The sequence below is a fragment of the Lineus longissimus genome, chromosome 3, assembly GCF_910592395.1.
Source record: "Lineus longissimus chromosome 3, tnLinLong1.2, whole genome shotgun sequence".
Lineage (NCBI taxonomy): Eukaryota > Metazoa > Nemertea > Pilidiophora > Heteronemertea > Lineidae > Lineus > Lineus longissimus.
The window spans coordinates 27,165,970-27,184,855 of NC_088310.1; the positions used below are offsets into that span (position 1 = coordinate 27,165,970).

The following is an 18,886-nucleotide window of genomic DNA, read 5'->3' on the forward strand; positions in this document are numbered from 1 at the left end:
TAAGAACATAAAGTTGTCAAACATAGGACAAACCTGGTGACAAGATGAATATGATCGGCGTCTGTGCCGTCGATTCCTCATACATATCCTTCAGGTCAAACTCGCGTGAATACAAGTACTGGCCCGACATCTGCTCCTCGATGAAATCACGGACAGACGACGTCAACAATGCCGGGCTGAGAACCTTGATTAGCAGGAGGCGCTGCATCGGTGTCAATAGATCCCACGGGAACGAGATGGAATGTGAGGAGTCGGACTTCCTGGATCGGATGCTGTCATGACTCTTGGCACTAGATGGCGTGTCTGCTGAAAGATATGGATTTTTCACTAATATTTTGTCAACAAAGCTGAGCAGACGACCTTTGTCAGCAGCAGATGTTGCAATGGTGTCAACAGATCTCAAAGGAAATAGTAGTAGACTTATAAGATTGATCCTGTCACGGGTCTTGGCAGGTTCTGTCCAGGATATCCAGAAATGAGACAGCATTATAACGTCATCAGATATTTCTCATACCTCGTGTTACCTCTCCTGCTGACTCGTACTTTGTCTCCATCAGATGGTAAGGATCTTCAGCTGAGTGGAAACTCTCCCACTGTATGTGGTTATTCAAGACACTTCGACACAGCAGGCCAAACGGCTCAAGGGTAGCCTCAAGATGTTGGCATTGTCTCCACATGTCCTCTGTCACCCATTGCGGCCGCGGTATCTTCTCTGTTTTACCCATGTATTCAAGGCGCTGAAGAGGGCTCATTCCTAAAAAGAGAAATGAACTTGAAAGTGATGTCCTTGGCGTTAACTTGACTGCCTTCCCTTGTTCCCTCGTCTTTAAGTGCCTCTATTGACAGTGTCAGACAGGTCATAATCATAGCACAGGCCAGGGGAGCTAGCAGGCTGCCACTGCATCAACCCCTTCCTTAATTACAGAAACACCAGTCACATCCTTCCAAGTTCTGGTTGGCTGGCTTCATGAATGATTGTGTTCGTAATCTACTGAGTTTCATGTTCCAATAACAGTATTGTTGTTCTTGAACACAAAGACTTGTAACCAGATAACAGCACACCATTACTTACCATCATGCTTAGCGAGGGTTTCTTCATCCATTATACTCGCCATGATGGACCCCTGGAGGAAGACGGTCCACTCAAGATCTTCAAGACTGCCCGGCTTATCCACGAGCGATGAACCGTACTTCGCATGAGACCGCATGATACTCGTACACAACATGAAGGAAAACATCAACTGGTGATGTGCAAACATGGCCACCGAGACGATCTGATATACACTGATAGTCAATTGGTCAATCATGGCTATCATGTGCTTGGTGAAATCACCCTTTGAGCGTCTGCTTGAGGATGAGGGCGGTCGTCCACTCATGATACGTTTGGTTCTGTGAGCAGAAGGTGGGCTTGACTCATCAATATTGACACTCTCGATGCAGTCGATGAAGAGATTCTGGAACCAGTCTAGGGAGAATTGGTACATGACGTCGATTCCCGACAGGTCTGCCAGGACAAAGTAGAGGGTGGCTCCTCTGGTGGCAACCTGGAAGAAAAGATAATCGTCATCAAATTCTTTGTCATAGCATCATGGTCTGAGAGAGGAGAGCACGAGTTCAAAGTTCAAACCAGAAAAGTCAAGAGGTGCGAGAAGTCTTGTCTATAGAACTGTCAAAGAGTTCATGTCAACTGTGATGTTCTTCATGGGACCACTCAAACTATGATGAATTTGAGCATCTGATTGAAGTGGCCAGGAAGAACAATCCTATCAAGCTGAAGTTCCATTCTAGGTGAATTTTACTGACTAATATTCAATGTACTTACCGGTAGGTATTTCTTCCTAGCATTATTGAGGTTCTGCTCTGCCCTCTCTGACTGCTCGACCCTTGATAGGATCTCACGTGCCATACCCTTGGATTTCTGCAGCACCGAGATCAGGTCCTGATCATCAAGAATGTTCCCTGTTAAGAGAAACGAATGACAAATTGTCTACAGTCAAAGGCACATAAGAATAGAGGCAGGGGCATAGTGCAGGACCTATGACTGAGAACTTGAAGAGAGCCAAAGTACATTTGTACAAGACTTTGTTATTGACAATGGACTCAACCAGTATTGAGCTCTCCTTCAAATATTACAACTTCTACAGAAGGAGAAACATCTGATACACAAGCCAATTAACACTATGACTAACTCTTGAGGGCAGACAAAGGTTGATACAAGTGGATAAGTACGATTCTACAAACAGTTCCACCTCTGGTTGTCCCATCCATACCTTCAGTTTTGTTCAGGAGATAAAGGGTCCTATCCTCTGTGTCTCTCTGTAACTGCTTGTCAGCAGCAATGCTCTCCAGCAGTTCACCTCTCTCCTCCTCTAGCTCGGGTTTTTCCTGTAAAAAAAGGAAAGCTGAATTCTGTGACTGACTGGAGATCCATAACAACAGCTAGAGATCAGGGCTTACAAACTTCTCCTCAACTTGGCCTGTTTCTGAAGGCATCCGATATAGCGATAATGCCGCATCAGAAATGAGTTGATAAACTCATCGAAGGCATATTGGCAACTAGAAACAGCAGGTACTGGAAGCAAATGCTGTGATCTCTGGAACTTACCTGTCTGACCACACTGGACAGCAGCTGTTCCTGCAAGCCATCGAATGTGACCGTGAAGTTGATGATGGTGACCTGTATACAGACGGCAGGCAGGTAATGTGGGTTGCTCATCGAGGTGGCGAGGTATAACCTGAAGTGATCATTGTACTCTATCTCCGTGTCACCAATCTTTATCAGCTTGTGTCCGCCGCGGGTGAAGGTCTCGTGGAGCAGGATGGGTTTCAGGGAGGGATCCAGGGTCTCACCAACATCCTGAGGGAAACAACAATTAATAGCTTTGAGGTATTATCACCAGTATTCATCGAGACATGGATTATTGACCTTACAAAGACTTCAACCAGGAGAAAGTTACTCAACAGTAATGGTGAAATCTTCTTGTGGTTCCCAGGAGACACTGGCCTTCTTAGCCACAGTCGGCAACCAGTCCAAGACAAGAAAAACCCTGAAATAACCCCAAAATTGCATGGCATAAGATATTGATATGGTAATGAATGGTATTTTTTATCCACCGGACACACACAATCAACAGACTAGAACCCCTAAGGCAGCAGACGCTCATCATAAACGTGCTTACCACAAGTAGAACAGCTTCCCCAACTCTCATGCCTCTCTCCATGGTCCTCATGTACTGTGGGTCAGATGCTGCCACAACCTTCAGGTTATGTCCTTCCATTTGCATGATCCAGCTAGAACAGAAACAAAGACCGTCAATAACAAAACTTGCAAGAGACTAGCCTAGCTGGATTTGACCATCATCCATCTGGTCCTACCTAGGGTACTGTGTCTTTTGTCCTTCCACAGACAAATGGAATAGGTATGGAGACATCATTCAAGTGGTCTAGCCAGCTGGAATTCAGTGCAGTTGACAGACAAGGCTATAATCTTAATCATAATCATATTTGCAAATGCACATGACACAGCAAATCATACATGAGGAGATGTTTTCTGCACTAAGACGCAGCTGACTTACTTGGAAGCTTGACCTTGGGGATCAATCAAAAGCGGCCATTTTCTGCTCTTCTTCACAATGACGGCATTCTCTGTCGAGTGAGTATCATTGGGAAGGCCAAGGTTGTGCCAGCGCAACACCTATATCAAACAGGTTACAGTTATTAGAAGAAAAATACCATAGTTACATCGAAATTACAATACAAAAACAAAATAGGAAGTAGAAAGTGATTTGTTATTATGATGTGGTCAACCCCATCTTTTGAAAACACTGTGTGTAGCTAGCAGGACGATAATAGGGGAGTGCCAATCAATATGTTGATCAATATCGTCTTCATCCAGCAGTTCGCCTCTATATGATGACCAACTGAGTTGTTTTACCCAACATGTTCCATACCTGTGTAGCATCCACGATACTCCTAACAAAGTCATACTCCTCCGATATTGGAATGTCCGCCTCTTTACACATGTTGACCCACACCTGAATCTGTTCCTTCCGGTACTTGGCGGTGAATGCACCGAGGTAGGCAACAGTAGCAGCAGACACAAGGGTATCACCAACCAGTCCTTTCAGGCGAAAATCGAGACCCTCTGCCATCTCTTTCCAGCGATCCTTCTCCCCAGACAACGCCTCAATCAGTAAGGACGCCCTCTCCAACCTGACAGCAGTCAACACCTTCCTCTGTTTCAGCTCCTCTCTCTGGTTCACACTGTCCTGATATTGCCCTTGCAGCATCGTCAAGTGGTCCATAATCTTATTCAGACTCTCCTCTTTCTGTTGTAGACTTTCCTGAGCTAGCTGTAATGCTTCTTTAGCCTCCGACACACGCTTCTGCTTTGGTTTCACCATCTGTTGAAAGATATTGCACGCCAGATTTCAATACATATTGTTGCCTTATTGAGAACAAATTGTAGAAGTATAGTGTATGTTTGCAAGGAGAAATATCAACAGCATTTTCTGACAGATTTTTTATCAGGTCAAGGTTGTGCCACTGAAACAACTAGTGAGCTAACTATGGGAGGACAGAGCAGCCCCCAGACCAGGGACAGACCCAAGGTTCATGAGTCTGTTGCCCAAACCAGTCCTGTACCATTTGTGAGGGCAACCGACCCATAAACCTTGAGTACAGCACTTCTTCATGACTCATAATATTGACTCACCTTGTGAACTTCATTGTAATGCTCAAGAGCCAACACCCACTGGCAGATCGACTTGCAGGCCAAGGACACCTTGCCGATAGTCTCAGGGTTAAAATCATCATGGGTTGTATACTTCTTCAGCTTATAGAAAACCTGCAGATTATGAAGAAGTGGGGAGATTTTGATACTAAAGGCAAGAACCAGGTAAGCCAGATTCTGTTTCATGTTGCTGATAATGCGTTCCTCTATATCAGAGAACATCAGCGCTATTCATGCTTGTACAAGGAATCACTCATTCAAACCAAACCCAGTCCCTAACTGTGCACAGAACACTTTCAAGTCACATGGATACCACCAGTGGGACCGCCTAGGTCCTGTGTCCACTGCCTCTATTGCCATTTTGAGAAGATCGCCAACATGATGTCTTTCTCTGATGGTTACATCTCTGTCAGTGTGAGACACAGTATACTGGCAGTTATTTACTGTCCAAGCTATGCAGTGCCACTTCTAGTAAGAGCAATATCTTACCTTTTCAGGGAGATTGTTCTTATCAAACTGGATAAGCTTGGTGAGAAACAACTGATCTCCCATCAACTTCTTTGCCGTCTGCCAATCAGGTGTTTCCCTCATCAAAACACAAACAGACGCCAGCACCAGTTTCACCAGGATTGGAGGTGATTGGTACACCCTGGAAATAAAAACAAAACTTGTACAATAACTTGTTTATTTTTACAGACTGTTGGTTCACAGATTTCAGGATGATCAAAATGGTCATCAATGTAAGAATGGGTTACTTCAAACCTTAATACAGAAGAGGTTCCTACCTGATTTCTGCAATATCAGCCTTGTTGAGAGCATCTAATGAAGCTATAGCTGTCTGTAGCGCTGGTAACACAGAGGCAAGATCACGCTGGCATTCCTGAAAGTCAAAAACAAAACATCAAAGGTGTAACACACGCGGACAATGAAACTGAGACAGAAGGCTAATGTAGAACTGTAATCAGGTCCATCTGTCTGGTCCTCAAGGCAGCGGTTATTGACTAAGGCCAAAATGAGACTGCATTACTTGCCTCACCTCAGACACTTGACCTGCATTTGGCTAAAATGTCAACAAAGCTGAATGAACAGTTCAAAACTCTACAGGAAGACATTCAGGGACATAGAATCCTTGACCTTTAATCATCGGTACTAATCTGAACCCAGACCTTCCTGTATGATCATTGTAGAGTAACTCACATCAGCATAGTCATGGACAGCTTGTGTCTCCTTCGCCATAATCTCCCTCTCTTTCTCCACAATGGCCTTGACCTCCTCCACAGCCACCTGGTCTTTCTCCAACTGTTTCAAGAGCACCTCTGTCTCCTTGGCTTTCTCTTCAATCCTCGGGCCTAGGGCGACCAGTTCCTCCTGCATGGTCCCGACAAGCGAGTTGGCCTCGGATAGTTTGTTCAAGCCTCCGAGCAGACGATCCCTGAAGAGAAGATTTGAATCACTTACTTTGCATACCAGGTACTTGATGGATACTCTTCAACACTCGTTGCACACATGATCACTTTTGCCTGTCCTAGGCTGTTTTGTAAACAATACATCAATCATGCTGGAAACCTCCTCAATGAACAAAGATGGAGTCACTCGGCCCTTAACCCAATTGGACCCAAACTGTAGTGGTACACAACAGGGGCCCACAGGAGAAGGAGATATATCAAGGCGTAATCACGACTTACCTGCTATTGACAAATTCTGTTTTGTTTTCTTCCAACATCTTGGCATAGATTTTGATCAGTTCCATGAAGCTGCTTGGGGTCGTGTAGTATCGTCTCCTCATCTCCTCCCAGAACAGTCTGGTTGCCTTGGTGATGTCCAGATGGATCCTGACACACGCATCAGACACACTCTCCTTCAGAACCTGTGGAGATGAAGTAAGAATGCAGTCTCTAGATCAAAGTAGCCACATCTGCTGGAAGGACAGTCTCCTATCATTGTCTAAAGGACAGAAACTTGGGTGTGGATTTGTAATTTAGCTTTACCTCTGTAATCAGGACACCTCTATACCAAGGACAGATCATGAGTCCAACATATGTCCTTTGTAGGTAAATACAAGAATATTCTCAATAACTTACAGCTAGATCCTTTCCTGTTTGCGAGATGAAATGTGCATTCTGGAAGTAGACTTGTGCGACGCTGAGCATGGCGGGTTCATCCCATTCATCATACCAGTCAATGGTACAACAGTTAATCAATGCAGGATTCATGCGGCATCGCTGACGGAACTTATTACCAGCTGGACTCATCGTGAGGACAACGTGAAGGTTCTTTTTGACTCTCTGAAAGGGAATTCATGATGATGATAAAGGCTGCCTTGACATAGCTCTCTCCACTGACCAGGGTCGGTATCAAACCACTCACTCTTCACAACAACTTTCACTATTGCTGTCATTTCAGTGCTTGACCCGTGAAGGACAAAGCAGGGAACACACCAGGGTTCATTCATTCGATCATACTCTTGTTCAAAATAACCAGTACATCAGACATGCTCCACATGATATAGTTTGAGCTGAAAATGCTCTTTGAAAAGAAGAGTTTTCACAAAGTCTTGATGATCTCAGTTTTATGAAAACGACCTTACCTGAATGAAAAATTCATACACCGCATTCCGTGTGTCAGGCACGTCTGCCTCTGCTGCTGCCCTCTTGAGATTGATAGCAATACCATCCAACTCTTCATTATCAAAAAGATCAGGCACTTCACCCGAGTTTAGGATGCAGTTGATATCCTCCAAGAAGGTCTCCTGTGAAAACAAAACCAAAACGTGACCAAAGGTGACAAACTCGTCCTGTAATTGGTTTTTGTCAAACAGAGTTCGCCTGAAATCTGACTGAACAGTTAACCAGTGTGAGTTTCATGTAGCTGCCATCATTTCATAACCCACTTGACCTCGAATTGTGAAGGACAGAGATGCAACCACACCAGGGCTCACACCCACAACTCTCAGATTCAGACACGGACACCTTTACCAGTATGTCACCATACTCCACAACCAAGCACATCTCAACCATTAATTGCTACTTTCACTTACATTGACAATGTCACTGTCCGTCAAGAGGAACACCATATTAAGACCTTGGACACCACTCTTCTTAAACACCATCTTCAAATCATCGCGAAAGTCGACGATGCTGTATGTCTTTGTCAAGGTCAGCTGGAACAGTTCTGCTCCTGAGACATAACAGGCCAGCTGAACTGTTGTAGCTTTGCCAGTACCATCCATGCCAATCTAAAAGAAATGAATACTGTGTGAGGGCAACTCATAACCCGAAGACAAAGGCAAAGCTTATCTAGCCAGTCATTCTGTGTCTTTAGATGAATGAATGAATGAATAGAAATACTTATATAGGGCGCCTTTCCGTGGTCCACCACGCTCAAGGCGCCACCCCCCCCCCCCAAATAGTCCTCAAACGAGGTGGTTTTGAGTTGCCTCTTAAATTATGTTTCTGGCAGAGCTCTGATGGAAAAAGGAAGTTTGTTCCACAGGTATGGGCCACAGCATGAGAAGCTGCGGTCACCATACCTGGACTTAGTTCTTCTCCGATGCACAATTTACTAGATGCACAAGTTAATTTAAATCTGATGAGGAAAAAGAGCCAACTTACTAGTAACATATGCCCCCCTGGCTGTCTGAAGACTCTGGCTGCCCGTACGATGTGAGCAATAGCCTCCTTGAAGAACACCATCTGGGATGCCTGGGTGTTGCCTGCATTCTGTCGCATGTATAATTCCTCCATGATCTGAGCCAGCTTGCTGTTGTCCGAGATAGGCCTATAAACACGCGCCCGAGTTGAGCCGCCGGAGTCCAGGAAGTCGCAGAACACAACTGGTTCATTCAATAACCGCTCTGGAGTCCATCTTACCTGAATTAGAAGAAACAGAATCAACTCTCACTGCAAATTGAATCCAACTTGTAATTCGAAATTGTCATAATTCTCAACACTCAATGAGGTTTTTCAATAGTTGGACATCATCATTAGGCAGGAAACTCATTCAAGTGATTGTACAACAGGTACCACTACTTTGAATGATTATGGTGTTCATATACACAGAATCAGCCTCCTTCTAAAACATTGGCAATCGAAAGTAAAATCCCTACACCGGCAGCTCTCAAAATGTAATCTATAACAACACTATGAATGACACACTCGCCAAATCAATCCAACTATTCATAGCCTACAACCTGTATACAACCTCCACCAAATACATGTAGATCAATCTTTCTAACCAAACTAGATGGAAGTATCCATCTTCTTGACAAAACTAGCTCAAATCAATGCCTCCATCACCCGATCTTTACCTCTATTCTGATATAGTTTGTTGTTAGTTCACCAAATGTAACATGGAATTCCTGTACAAAGCGTACAATTGTTATTTCAAAGGCAAAATGTTAACGGCTGAAAGTTACAATTGGCTGAAAAACAGGCAAATACACAATGGGAACAGCAAGACATCAACAGAATGATTGGTGGAAAAGAACAGATATGTTCCTGAAAGCATTCGTCTTCTCACTTCATTTGGATCTAAAAGAACCATCTGTGACATAAGGAATAAGAGCACTTTAGAATTGCCGACATTTAGGAAACGTTTCCATCACCAGGCTTTTAGGAATAGGCCAGTAACGTGTCGCTTTTAACTGCATCTGGCGGTCAAGTTTAACATGTTGTCTCACTGACTCACCTTGAAGTAGTCATGCAAGTTGTCAGCCAGAATCTTGTAGAAGATTTCTCTGTCCTCGGCATTTATGAGGCGATCATGGAACACCCTTGTTGCTTCGTTAGCGAGGAGCTGGGCACAATTGTCCTTGTTCACAATGATGCCCTCATCTGCTTGGAACAAACCGTAGACCACCTGAAAGGAGTCCGTTGGTTCTTAGTCTTTGAATTTCTCTCGCCATCAAATTTGATAGATGGAGCAACAACATCTTTCAGGTCTGTTTAGACATTGCTGGAGGCACCGAGTCCCGCAAAATGACAATGAGCAAATTTGCCAACTTATAGCTTGGTGAATATTTCACTCTTTACAGTAACCAGCAGGACAACTAACAAGCGGGAGCCACATCGATAGGCCCCTATGCACAATAACATTTACTGCAAGGGGCATATTACAGTTTTTCTTCCTGCCGAGAGCACACTGCACTGACCTTGGACAAATCCCTTATGTTGAATGTATAATGAACCTTCGCTGGCGTAGGCCTCATGTATGCGCACATACGATAATAGATGGCGATACTGGCCGAGACCATGGAAAAGAGGCTCTCCTTGACTTCCGGCATGAACTCATTTTCTTGGAGGAACTGTCCGAGTTGGACCTGGTAGATGTGCTGAAGGGACCTTGTGGAGGGCTGGGGGAGGGCTAACATGCTGTATCAGTGAGAAGTGAACAGGTTTACACCAGTACATGCAAAATTAACGACAGAAAATAACGAGAATACGGTGACAATTTGAAACATTGACAACATTTGATTCATGCATGACAATTATACAAATGTGACAACTTAGATTTTCATGTCATTCTGCATCAAAGCTTACAACCAGTATGAACAATGAACATGCCTCTACCTAACTTAAAGTGTCAAGGTGAACTTATTACAGCTTGGTGATGATTACAGATTCTGGAAATATGACCGTCACGTAACATTCAAAAAGACTTGTCCCATCCAATGACTCTTATTTGAATACTTATTACCAATTACGGTAAAAGAAGAACAGCAAGCAATACATGAAGTGATTTGACATCAAATACATAAAAACAATGCATATGTAGATTCAAAATTCCTACCAGAAATGTTTGAGTAATCTTGGACTGAGCTGGTTTCTGCCACCTCCCGGTGGGCCACAGGCTGCTACCAGGGTAACATCAAGAATGTCCTGAATAACGCAAACACGAAATACGCATCATTGCAGGGGCCATCTTTGTCATTTGTAGTTTATGACATGAAACGTTTCATGCATTGGGTCAAGTTGGTCACCGATGATTACCCTGCTCCTGTCTCTTAGAAGAAGGAATGAAGACCCTTCACAGTGGCAAACTCCACTAGCCAACTATACTGTACTGCTTTTCAATCCAGACACTTGTGTTTCTGCTCACTGGAACATAACAGACAATCAACTTAACTGAAAAGACTTATGAAAGATCTTACCTTCCAGACAAGTTTCTGAGTGTCATAGAATCCTCCAATATCTAAGAACTGCCTGAGAAGTTCCAAGGGAGGCTGGGCTCCGTACTGTTCCTGGGCCGGCATGTTCAAGTCATCCACGAACACAACCACCTTTCTCCCCTTAGGACCCCCAAGCGTATCTTTCCCTTTCTTGATCAGCTTGTATGTGATCTGTGCCTGGGTTCGGGCAGACGTCGTCTGGGCACTGAACTGGAGGGACGAATGGATGATGCCTGCGGTCACTTTGGGACGACTGGTTCCAAGAAGGATGTTCATATCCTTACTCATGTCTGAAAAGGAGAGTGTTAGGAGAATGTCAAACAAGCAAAAACCAGGCCAACCTTGGCTGTAAGACATGTCATAACAAATGAAATCATCTGTGGACTGACATGAATGCTTCAACACCTACTAAGTTGACTCCTCTCCCGAATCCTTTACTCAGTAACGCACCTATTCCAATATTGCATAAAAATCAAAGGCAAACGAACCTGTGTCTTCTGACATCTTGGTGAGACTGCTGATGTTGTCCAGAAGTGCTCGATTCTTGTCAGCAAAGTTGAAGATATCGCCGAGAATGGTCTGATTCTTGAAGCCAGTACCGCCCTCCTTGCCAAGTCTCTTCAGCATGTCGTGGATTATCGCAGATTTCCCAACGCCAGATTCACCTGGAAGAATATGAGAATAGCACCTTGAACTTAAAACTCATCAACAATTTTCCGTGAAGCAGATCAGGTTTCAGGTCATCCGACCAGTCCAATACTTGATGCAGTTTCTTAAACTTAAACTTACCATTGAGAAGGACAGGGTTCTTACTGAGTACCAGCAGACTGGTCAAGAAAGTGTAGCGGACTGTATCAACCGTTGGTACGATCTCATCCTCATGGGACTGTCCCTTCTTCTGGTCGCCTCCAATTCCCATACTCTCTCCAATGGTGATCACAGTCCCACGCTCAATGAGGGAGTGTGTGCTTGGGACCATCGCGTCCCAGGAGACGAAGTTGCCAGACTCCATATCCAGGAAGTAGCTGTAGATGGACTTGCTACCAGCAGGGAGACGAATACCTGAAAGAGGGTGAAGGGTGATCAGGGTTATGGCACACTTCACATCATTAGCAGACCACAACTGCTGTCTCAGGCGCATCCTAGGGCTGAAATGGTTTCAACATATGTGGAACACTGGCTTCCCTGAGGAAATCAACAAACCAGTAGCTTCATTGATACTCAAAGTGAGATGCCATGGTTCAGACACGTTGTCCTCATTAAGGTCCCCAAGAGACTGCTGCGCATCATGAGAGATTAAGCATTCACAGCAATCGAAAGGTTGGACATGTTTTGCCTGATGATTCGACCACTCAGGGCCTAACTCTCTTCAACTAAGGAGGGCGTAAATGTTTGGAAAACAAGAAGCCTTATCTCTTAAGTACATCATTTACTATTACTTACCCAGTGGAGGTTCAATGTCAAACAACTCATGCACAAGATTGTCAAACTCGTTGGCAACATCGAAGAACGGTCGGTCTGATTTCTCTCCACTTTTCTGCGTCAATGATATGTCGACATCTTGTTCCTCCTGTCTCTTGAAGTTGCCACCAATACTCCAGACGTAAGCAAAGACAAACATTTTACCCAGCATCGTCTCAAACTGGTTCGGGTTCTTCTGGATGTAGTAAACCTTCGACCTGCAATGGACAAGTGGCACCATCATAACTGACTTTCAAGAAGCAATGTGTCCGAGCTGGTTATCAAACTCATGATATTCAGAATCTAATAGAACCCCAATGCTACTCGAAATCCACATCTCGCTAAATTTCCATTTTTGCTGCTGGGAAAACATAGGCATAGCGTCAATGAGAATCCAACCAACTTACTTTCCATTTGCCTGATCAAGACCAGCTTGACTACTAGACTTTGACGCCTTCTTCCCTGATGTCCTCTTACTCTTTTTCTGTTTAATGGTACTTGACTTTGCCTCCTCTTCAGTGTCTGAACCTTGTCTTGCAGTTTCAAAGTCTGAAATCAATGAGAAGAACTTATCAATTGACCAAAATTGACCAACGAGTCAAATTGAAGTTAGGTCCAGAAAGTTAGACTTGTGTTATTCTGTAAAGTCACCCAAACCAAGGTCATCCTCAAAACCATCATCAGCTCAGAGAAGAAGAGGGTGTGAGTTATTTGAAGGGAGTGAGTATGACAACCACAGCCTACCTGGCTTTGCAAATCCTCCATGTTTGTTGATGAAATCAAAGAATGCCGAGAGTATGTTACACAGACACATCACAAGACTCATCTCAGGGGCGGGCACAAGTTGCTCTTTGGCGTTCTGAGAAACGAAATCCAATCCTCGATCCATGCTGTGATTGAAGAGAGCCTCCAGGTGTTTCTTGCCCATCTCTGGTATATTTCGTCCCAATCTTTGTAACCAGGTCCTCACGTAGGGGCGCCAACCAAGGTCGACAGGATCCTTAAAAGATTGGATAACTGAGATGAGTATGACTATTGTCTTCTGCAAAGAGCAGGGTGGTTGGTCTAGCTGTTAGGTTTCAAGATCATGGTGGTAACTTTGGAACGATATGTAAAAGCAAGATAGATTCTATGTGCCTGGTGCTACGCAGATGCAAGCTGAAGAGTAACATGAGTCGCTAATGAAAGACTTCACTTCTCTGGCTTAAGTACAGTGACTCGGTAATGACTTAAACTGGCAACAACTGCACAGGCATGTAACATATACAGTGAAAGCAGGAAGAAAACGCAAGTCAATGAGCTCACCATGTAGACCATAGCACATCTGCTAATGGTAGCTGGACTAGCCTGAGACAGATTATCCACTTCAAAAATCAGCCTCATACCAGACGTTAAACTGATGCGTTCACCGTTGGCCAGGCAAAGTATCTTCGAGTCATCCAAGACAGTGTTGAGATTCTCAACCCACAGGGTGTCCACAGGGCCATCGAGGATCAGCCATTTCCAAGGGGTGTACGCATCTTGGCCTTGATCTTGTTGATCGTTTGCTGTTGCGTCTGCCGACTCCAAATCTGTTACCTCAGACTGAGATGCAGTCCTGGGAGCTGTACTCTTTAGGAATGGGAAATATCTTGATGTATGGAACAATAACTGAACATTTCAAAACACACATAGGCCTACTACCAGTACGCAGTGGTCTAGTGGCCAATGAGTCTGTCCCGTGATCAGAGCATCATGCAACGTTTGAGACCATGGGCAATTCACCTTACTTTACTGCTGGCGTCCAACTGTAGCTGCATGCACTCACAAGAGAGAATAAGGAAGACTTTTAGCAGAAGATGATTACCGATGAAATAACTTTTCTCTGCTCTGGTATGAAAATTTCACTCACCTCAGCAGCTGAACCAACCGATCTTGAATCATCGCTTGCCAACTGACAAGCCTGTGTGTTTGTGTCCTTTGAGAACTTCCTCATTGCCATGGCGATCAGTCCATCTGACCATTCAAACGTGTTTGGATCAGTCTCCCCATAGAGTTCACCCAACTTGATACACTTTGGGTTGATCGTGAACGTCTCAACTTGGCCTTTCTTGGCACGGTTCTGAAAAGTCAAATAGAACTTTTTTAACATTTTCAAATGACAATTCAATAAGGTTAAGCTTCTTCTAGAGATTTAAGTAAAAGTTCCCCGTCTAAAGCATAACTTTGTTGCGTGAAATGATCAAACCTTGATACTTTTACAGACTTCACATCCATGATTTGCCCAAAAACAAACTACATTACACCTTTGGTGTCAAGGAGTGTAATATGTTCATAGATGTTGGTCATGAGTTTACCTGATCAGAAAATTTGGGATCTTTCAAAGGCCAGGGTTGAGCCTATGAAATTGTTTCTATACCTCTCATTCATCTTATTCATAAGCTACACTACAACATTTATACTGCTACAACTAATGGAGTACAGTAAATAAATACAAGCGAGACGGAAGAACAATTCTACCAGTTTCAGAACATTTTGGGCATCATTGGCACAGCTAAAAAGCACTTGTTTAGCTAGACATTGACATAAAAGGACCAAGAAACGGAGTCCTTACTGGGATAAACTAGGGATAAGTGGACGTGCATCTAAAATGACAGTGAGAGAGGCCATACCTGGTGAATAACACTCTGCTGTAAGAACCATTGCAAAAGATCAGAGATCAGAATGGAAACAGTCGTGAATAGAAAGTATCATGTGAAAATGGCAGGTCAATCAAAAAATATGATGATGATGATGATGATGATGATAATATAACAGTAGATTCTGTGTTGTTCAGTATGAAACATGCAAATGTGATTCAATTCAGATTTGTGAGGACAGAAGGGGTGATATGAATAAAAACTAGTAAAGGCTTTTACTTCACGCACATTTACACTAGGCATTTCTGTACAAAATAGAAGTAAAAGCATTTACTAGTGTTTATTCATATCACCCAATGATGACTATGATTACAACATACTGATTCTTCATCCTGGAACACAAGTACAGATGAAGGAAAAGTTAAGATCTAAAAGACATGGTTGCAGGGTTCATGGTCTGGGATTCAAGATGAGACATGGGTGATAAGACAAAATATTGATGATTTGTCAAGAATCAAAAGGTCATGTCTGAGCAACATGGGCAACCTGTTGCATCACAGACATCCTGTGCACATTTTAGTGCTACAATATTTGTACCTGTTTGGTGTATTTTTGTGCTGCAATATTATGACTATTCAATAATTTCAATGGCTGTTAAGCCATGTTATGGCACAACAAGTTAGACAGAATGGCCAGTAACTTCTGTAAAAACAAACTAGAGAAAACTGAAACTTACGACAACAAGATTCGGTTTCCCCGTCACCGGATCAATGCTCTGGTTCTCATCCAAGTATATAGATGGCAGCAGCACCAACGCCCTCTGTAGGATGCCCCTGGCAGTGGTCTTTCCACCACCGGTAGGGCCGACTAACATGACACCATGGCGAACCATCAGCTGGTTGTACAGCTGCTTCACTTTCTCAATCTGGCTTGGCCAGTGCTGGAGGGACTGGTCTCGAATTGACATCGAGATGGATTTCTAGAAACAAAAAGATGGAAAGTGGTGTGATATACCTTACTTTTGATACCAGATGAGGGGTAAGACTAATGGTCAGTGAGTTGCACTCACAATTCGAACATAGTTGGTTTGATACTCAGACACACTGGATCACCTCAACCAAGCAACTTACCTCCATGAATATCATCTCTGGCTGCGGTGGCGTCACGCCGGGGAAGAGATCAGCCAGGATGCTTTCAAACAATGGCACATCCTCAGCCAGGAACTTGGGGAGGTTGGCGTCGGTCAGCGCATGGATCAGAATGTAGGACTCCTCTTCTTCAGTCAGCTCTCTTATAGTCACATCATCCCTAGAATAACAAATGCATGATCAAAGAAAGGAAAGGGAGGAATGCATCAACTTGGTGAGAAATATTAGGCAATTGTGGGGATCTGGTTTAGCCTAGCATGCTATGAGATGACGCTGTTCACAAAACACTTACTGCTGTTGCGTGGCCCTCTTTCTCTGCCCGGCCATCACTAGCACAGACTTGATCGCCCGCATGCCAAAGTCATAATGGTCCTGCTGCGAGAGCTGTTTGCTGGCCAACTGGTACAGGTTGACAATCTTCCTTGACAGGGACTTGGCAGCCCGGAAGCCCTCAGAGAAGAGCATGATCTCTGCGATGAGGTTGTAGTCGGGCACCATCATGGCTACACTACGGAACAGCGACTTCAGGTTGTCGGGGAGCTCTACTCGGCCAGCATACCTAAAATGATCATGATGATACAAGTTATAAATCAACATGAACTTACAATAAGAGCAGTCAGAATGTGCTAACTAAATCTCAAATCAGGTTTTAAAAGAACTGAACGAAGATAATCAACTTGAGAGGACCAAATAAGCCACGCTCTGATGACAGACTGACCCTGATCTCACTTACGTTGGATTCATGGTGATGAAAATACCACAGGTAGTGTTCAGCTTGATATCTCTTCCTTCAAACAAGAACCTGAAATGAAAAGAAAGTTGCTGTCAGTTGTCTCATTCAAGGACTTACTGGAGAAACATGCATGGCCTACAAACTCAATCATACCAATGTAGTTACAAATGAGACAATGATAGCCTACCTTGGAGAGCCACTATCCTTAGCTGACTTTATGGTGAGGATCTGCTGTGCCACAACCGAGAGCACTTCCACGTCTATCCTGTTGAACTCATCAAAGCAGCACCAGCTACCAGACTGAGCGAGACCAGAGAAGAACTTGCCCAACATCTTGAAATCAAGCCCTTCAGAACAATTGAATACAACACACTGTTTTCCCATGGCCTGGAAAAGATACATTTCAATATATAATTGTCATAAGTTCACAGCTGGTATCGAATGTGACTGGCCGAGTTTGACTGTAACCTGACACATGCTTGGAACTTGCTTTGGTCAAATTCCAATCAAACTCCATTCTTTCCACAACAACCCAGGTGACAATTCTTGTTCCTGTCCCCAACAATCTTGAGGTGAAAGGCAATAGAACGCCATCCTACCTTTGCCAAATCCTTGACAGTTTCTGTTTTTCCTGTGCCAGCAGGACCAGCCGGTGAGCCTCCGAGATGTAGGTGAAGGGCACCCGTCAGGGTCAAGTAACAGCGATCAGTCAGAGGGGTGATGACTAGCCTAGGGGAGCAGCCCAGGTACTCATAGCCATAAACGAAGGTTGCATTGGACTGCAGGACGTTACAATTGTTAGACTGCTCATCCCATTCATATTTCAGTTGTCTGGAAGGCAAACAGGGATGTTAGACCTCATTATTTTTTACATTCTTTTATACGTAGTTCATTTGTCTACAACAAGCATTGCAGCCTATACCTGATATGGAGCCACACTTGACCCAACAGTAAGACAGGGATCCTTCATACTCAAGCTCTTCAACAGTTCCTGGGCAACCACGATCTTTGCACCATACTGAGGAGAGCTCATGCAAAAAAGAACGCAATTACATGTACATATAAGGTTACTTCATCAAGTTCAGGTGACTTCATCAAGGTCCTAATCTGACTTACTTTCTCCATTCAAAGTCATCCTTCTTGTCGACTTTGTTCTCAATCATCGCCATGATGATATCACGGTTATGAACAGTGGTAATCAACAACGCCTCGATACTCAGCCGCTGGAATGACTGCACGTTCTTGCCAACGACCCCAGCTAGGTTGTTCAAGGATGCCACCAACTTCTCCTTCACATCAATCAGAGACTTGCGCACTTCGTGACAACCGAAACAATAGCTGACATCCTTATTGAACATGATTTGTGACTGAAAGATTACAAAAGTAAAATTTAGGTTTTCATCAGCTGCAATTGTTGACTTTCAAATTCTACTTTCCAATCACGAGACAGATTCATGAAGTCAATTCCTAGAGTCAAATAGCACAACATCAAAAGCTAAAAGACTCCATCATTAGTAGTACTGGCTCAGCTGTGCTCGATTGAAAAGTTGTGTCTAGATTCCCTGAGAACAACATAACTTACGACTGTAAGGACAACCTGGCCGGGATGTTTGAGCACCCAGACCTCTTGATCAATACCAAGTACATCAATCAAACCCATCTTGAGATGTCTGCAAAGAAAACAAAGCAAAGTTAATCAAGTATGAGAGATAAGACTCGGCTAATTAGGGAAATGAGTTCTCCGAGAAGATAATTCAAACTGACCATGAGACTTTGGTATTAAAGTGACTACAGCCAGGCTACACCCTCAGAAGATTACAAAACTGTGCAAGCAGGTCGAGGGCAAACAAGGTTCAGTCAACAAGTAGAATGGATATAAAGAAGACTTACTTCTTGACCGTCTCAAACATTCCATTCTCTACACTTCCCAACCACTGCTCCACTGGGCCTCTCGCACGTACGTTCCTGAAAAAAAGGACATTTCAAGTTTATTGCAAAATGAACAGCAAACACAAATATGACGACAAA

The 18,886-nt window shown here is 43.8% G+C and overlaps 1 protein-coding gene across 3 annotated transcripts in view; it reads right to left on the reverse strand.

The window, feature by feature from the left end:
* Positions 1-18,886, reverse strand: part of LOC135484490 (dynein axonemal heavy chain 6-like) — a 38,862-nt gene that overhangs the window by 6,429 nt on the left and 13,547 nt on the right. For 2 of the 3 annotated variants that reach the window (XM_064766019.1, XM_064766017.1), the window contains exons 28-65: positions 18,749-18,823; positions 18,441-18,528; positions 17,975-18,225; positions 17,458-17,689; positions 17,046-17,245; positions 16,859-16,927; positions 16,418-16,684; positions 16,108-16,285; positions 15,714-15,956; positions 14,251-14,460; positions 13,665-13,970; positions 13,104-13,359; positions 12,767-12,908; positions 12,342-12,577; positions 11,688-11,960; positions 11,387-11,563; positions 10,881-11,188; positions 10,520-10,608; positions 9,882-10,101; positions 9,419-9,589; positions 8,344-8,601; positions 7,770-7,967; positions 7,320-7,481; positions 6,814-7,017; positions 6,418-6,599; positions 5,930-6,164; positions 5,518-5,612; positions 5,222-5,381; positions 4,715-4,846; positions 3,951-4,403; positions 3,576-3,694; positions 3,180-3,291; positions 2,606-2,857; positions 2,271-2,385; positions 1,823-1,959; positions 1,073-1,544; positions 515-754; positions 34-306 (exon numbers count right to left, since the gene is read on the reverse strand). In XM_064766019.1, coding sequence (XP_064622089.1) covers positions 34-306; positions 515-754; positions 1,073-1,544; positions 1,823-1,959; positions 2,271-2,385; positions 2,606-2,857; positions 3,180-3,291; positions 3,576-3,694; positions 3,951-4,403; positions 4,715-4,846; positions 5,222-5,381; positions 5,518-5,612; positions 5,930-6,164; positions 6,418-6,599; positions 6,814-7,017; positions 7,320-7,481; positions 7,770-7,967; positions 8,344-8,601; positions 9,419-9,589; positions 9,882-10,101; positions 10,520-10,608; positions 10,881-11,188; positions 11,387-11,563; positions 11,688-11,960; positions 12,342-12,577; positions 12,767-12,908; positions 13,104-13,359; positions 13,665-13,970; positions 14,251-14,460; positions 15,714-15,956; positions 16,108-16,285; positions 16,418-16,684; positions 16,859-16,927; positions 17,046-17,245; positions 17,458-17,689; positions 17,975-18,225; positions 18,441-18,528; positions 18,749-18,823 — 7,790 coding nt within the window. The remainder of the gene's footprint in view (positions 1-33; positions 307-514; positions 755-1,072; positions 1,545-1,822; positions 1,960-2,270; positions 2,386-2,605; positions 2,858-3,179; positions 3,292-3,575; positions 3,695-3,950; positions 4,404-4,714; positions 4,847-5,221; positions 5,382-5,517; positions 5,613-5,929; positions 6,165-6,417; positions 6,600-6,813; positions 7,018-7,319; positions 7,482-7,769; positions 7,968-8,343; positions 8,602-9,418; positions 9,590-9,881; positions 10,102-10,519; positions 10,609-10,880; positions 11,189-11,386; positions 11,564-11,687; positions 11,961-12,341; positions 12,578-12,766; positions 12,909-13,103; positions 13,360-13,664; positions 13,971-14,250; positions 14,461-15,713; positions 15,957-16,107; positions 16,286-16,417; positions 16,685-16,858; positions 16,928-17,045; positions 17,246-17,457; positions 17,690-17,974; positions 18,226-18,440; positions 18,529-18,748; positions 18,824-18,886) is intronic. The other variant, XM_064766018.1, reaches the window with a different exon arrangement.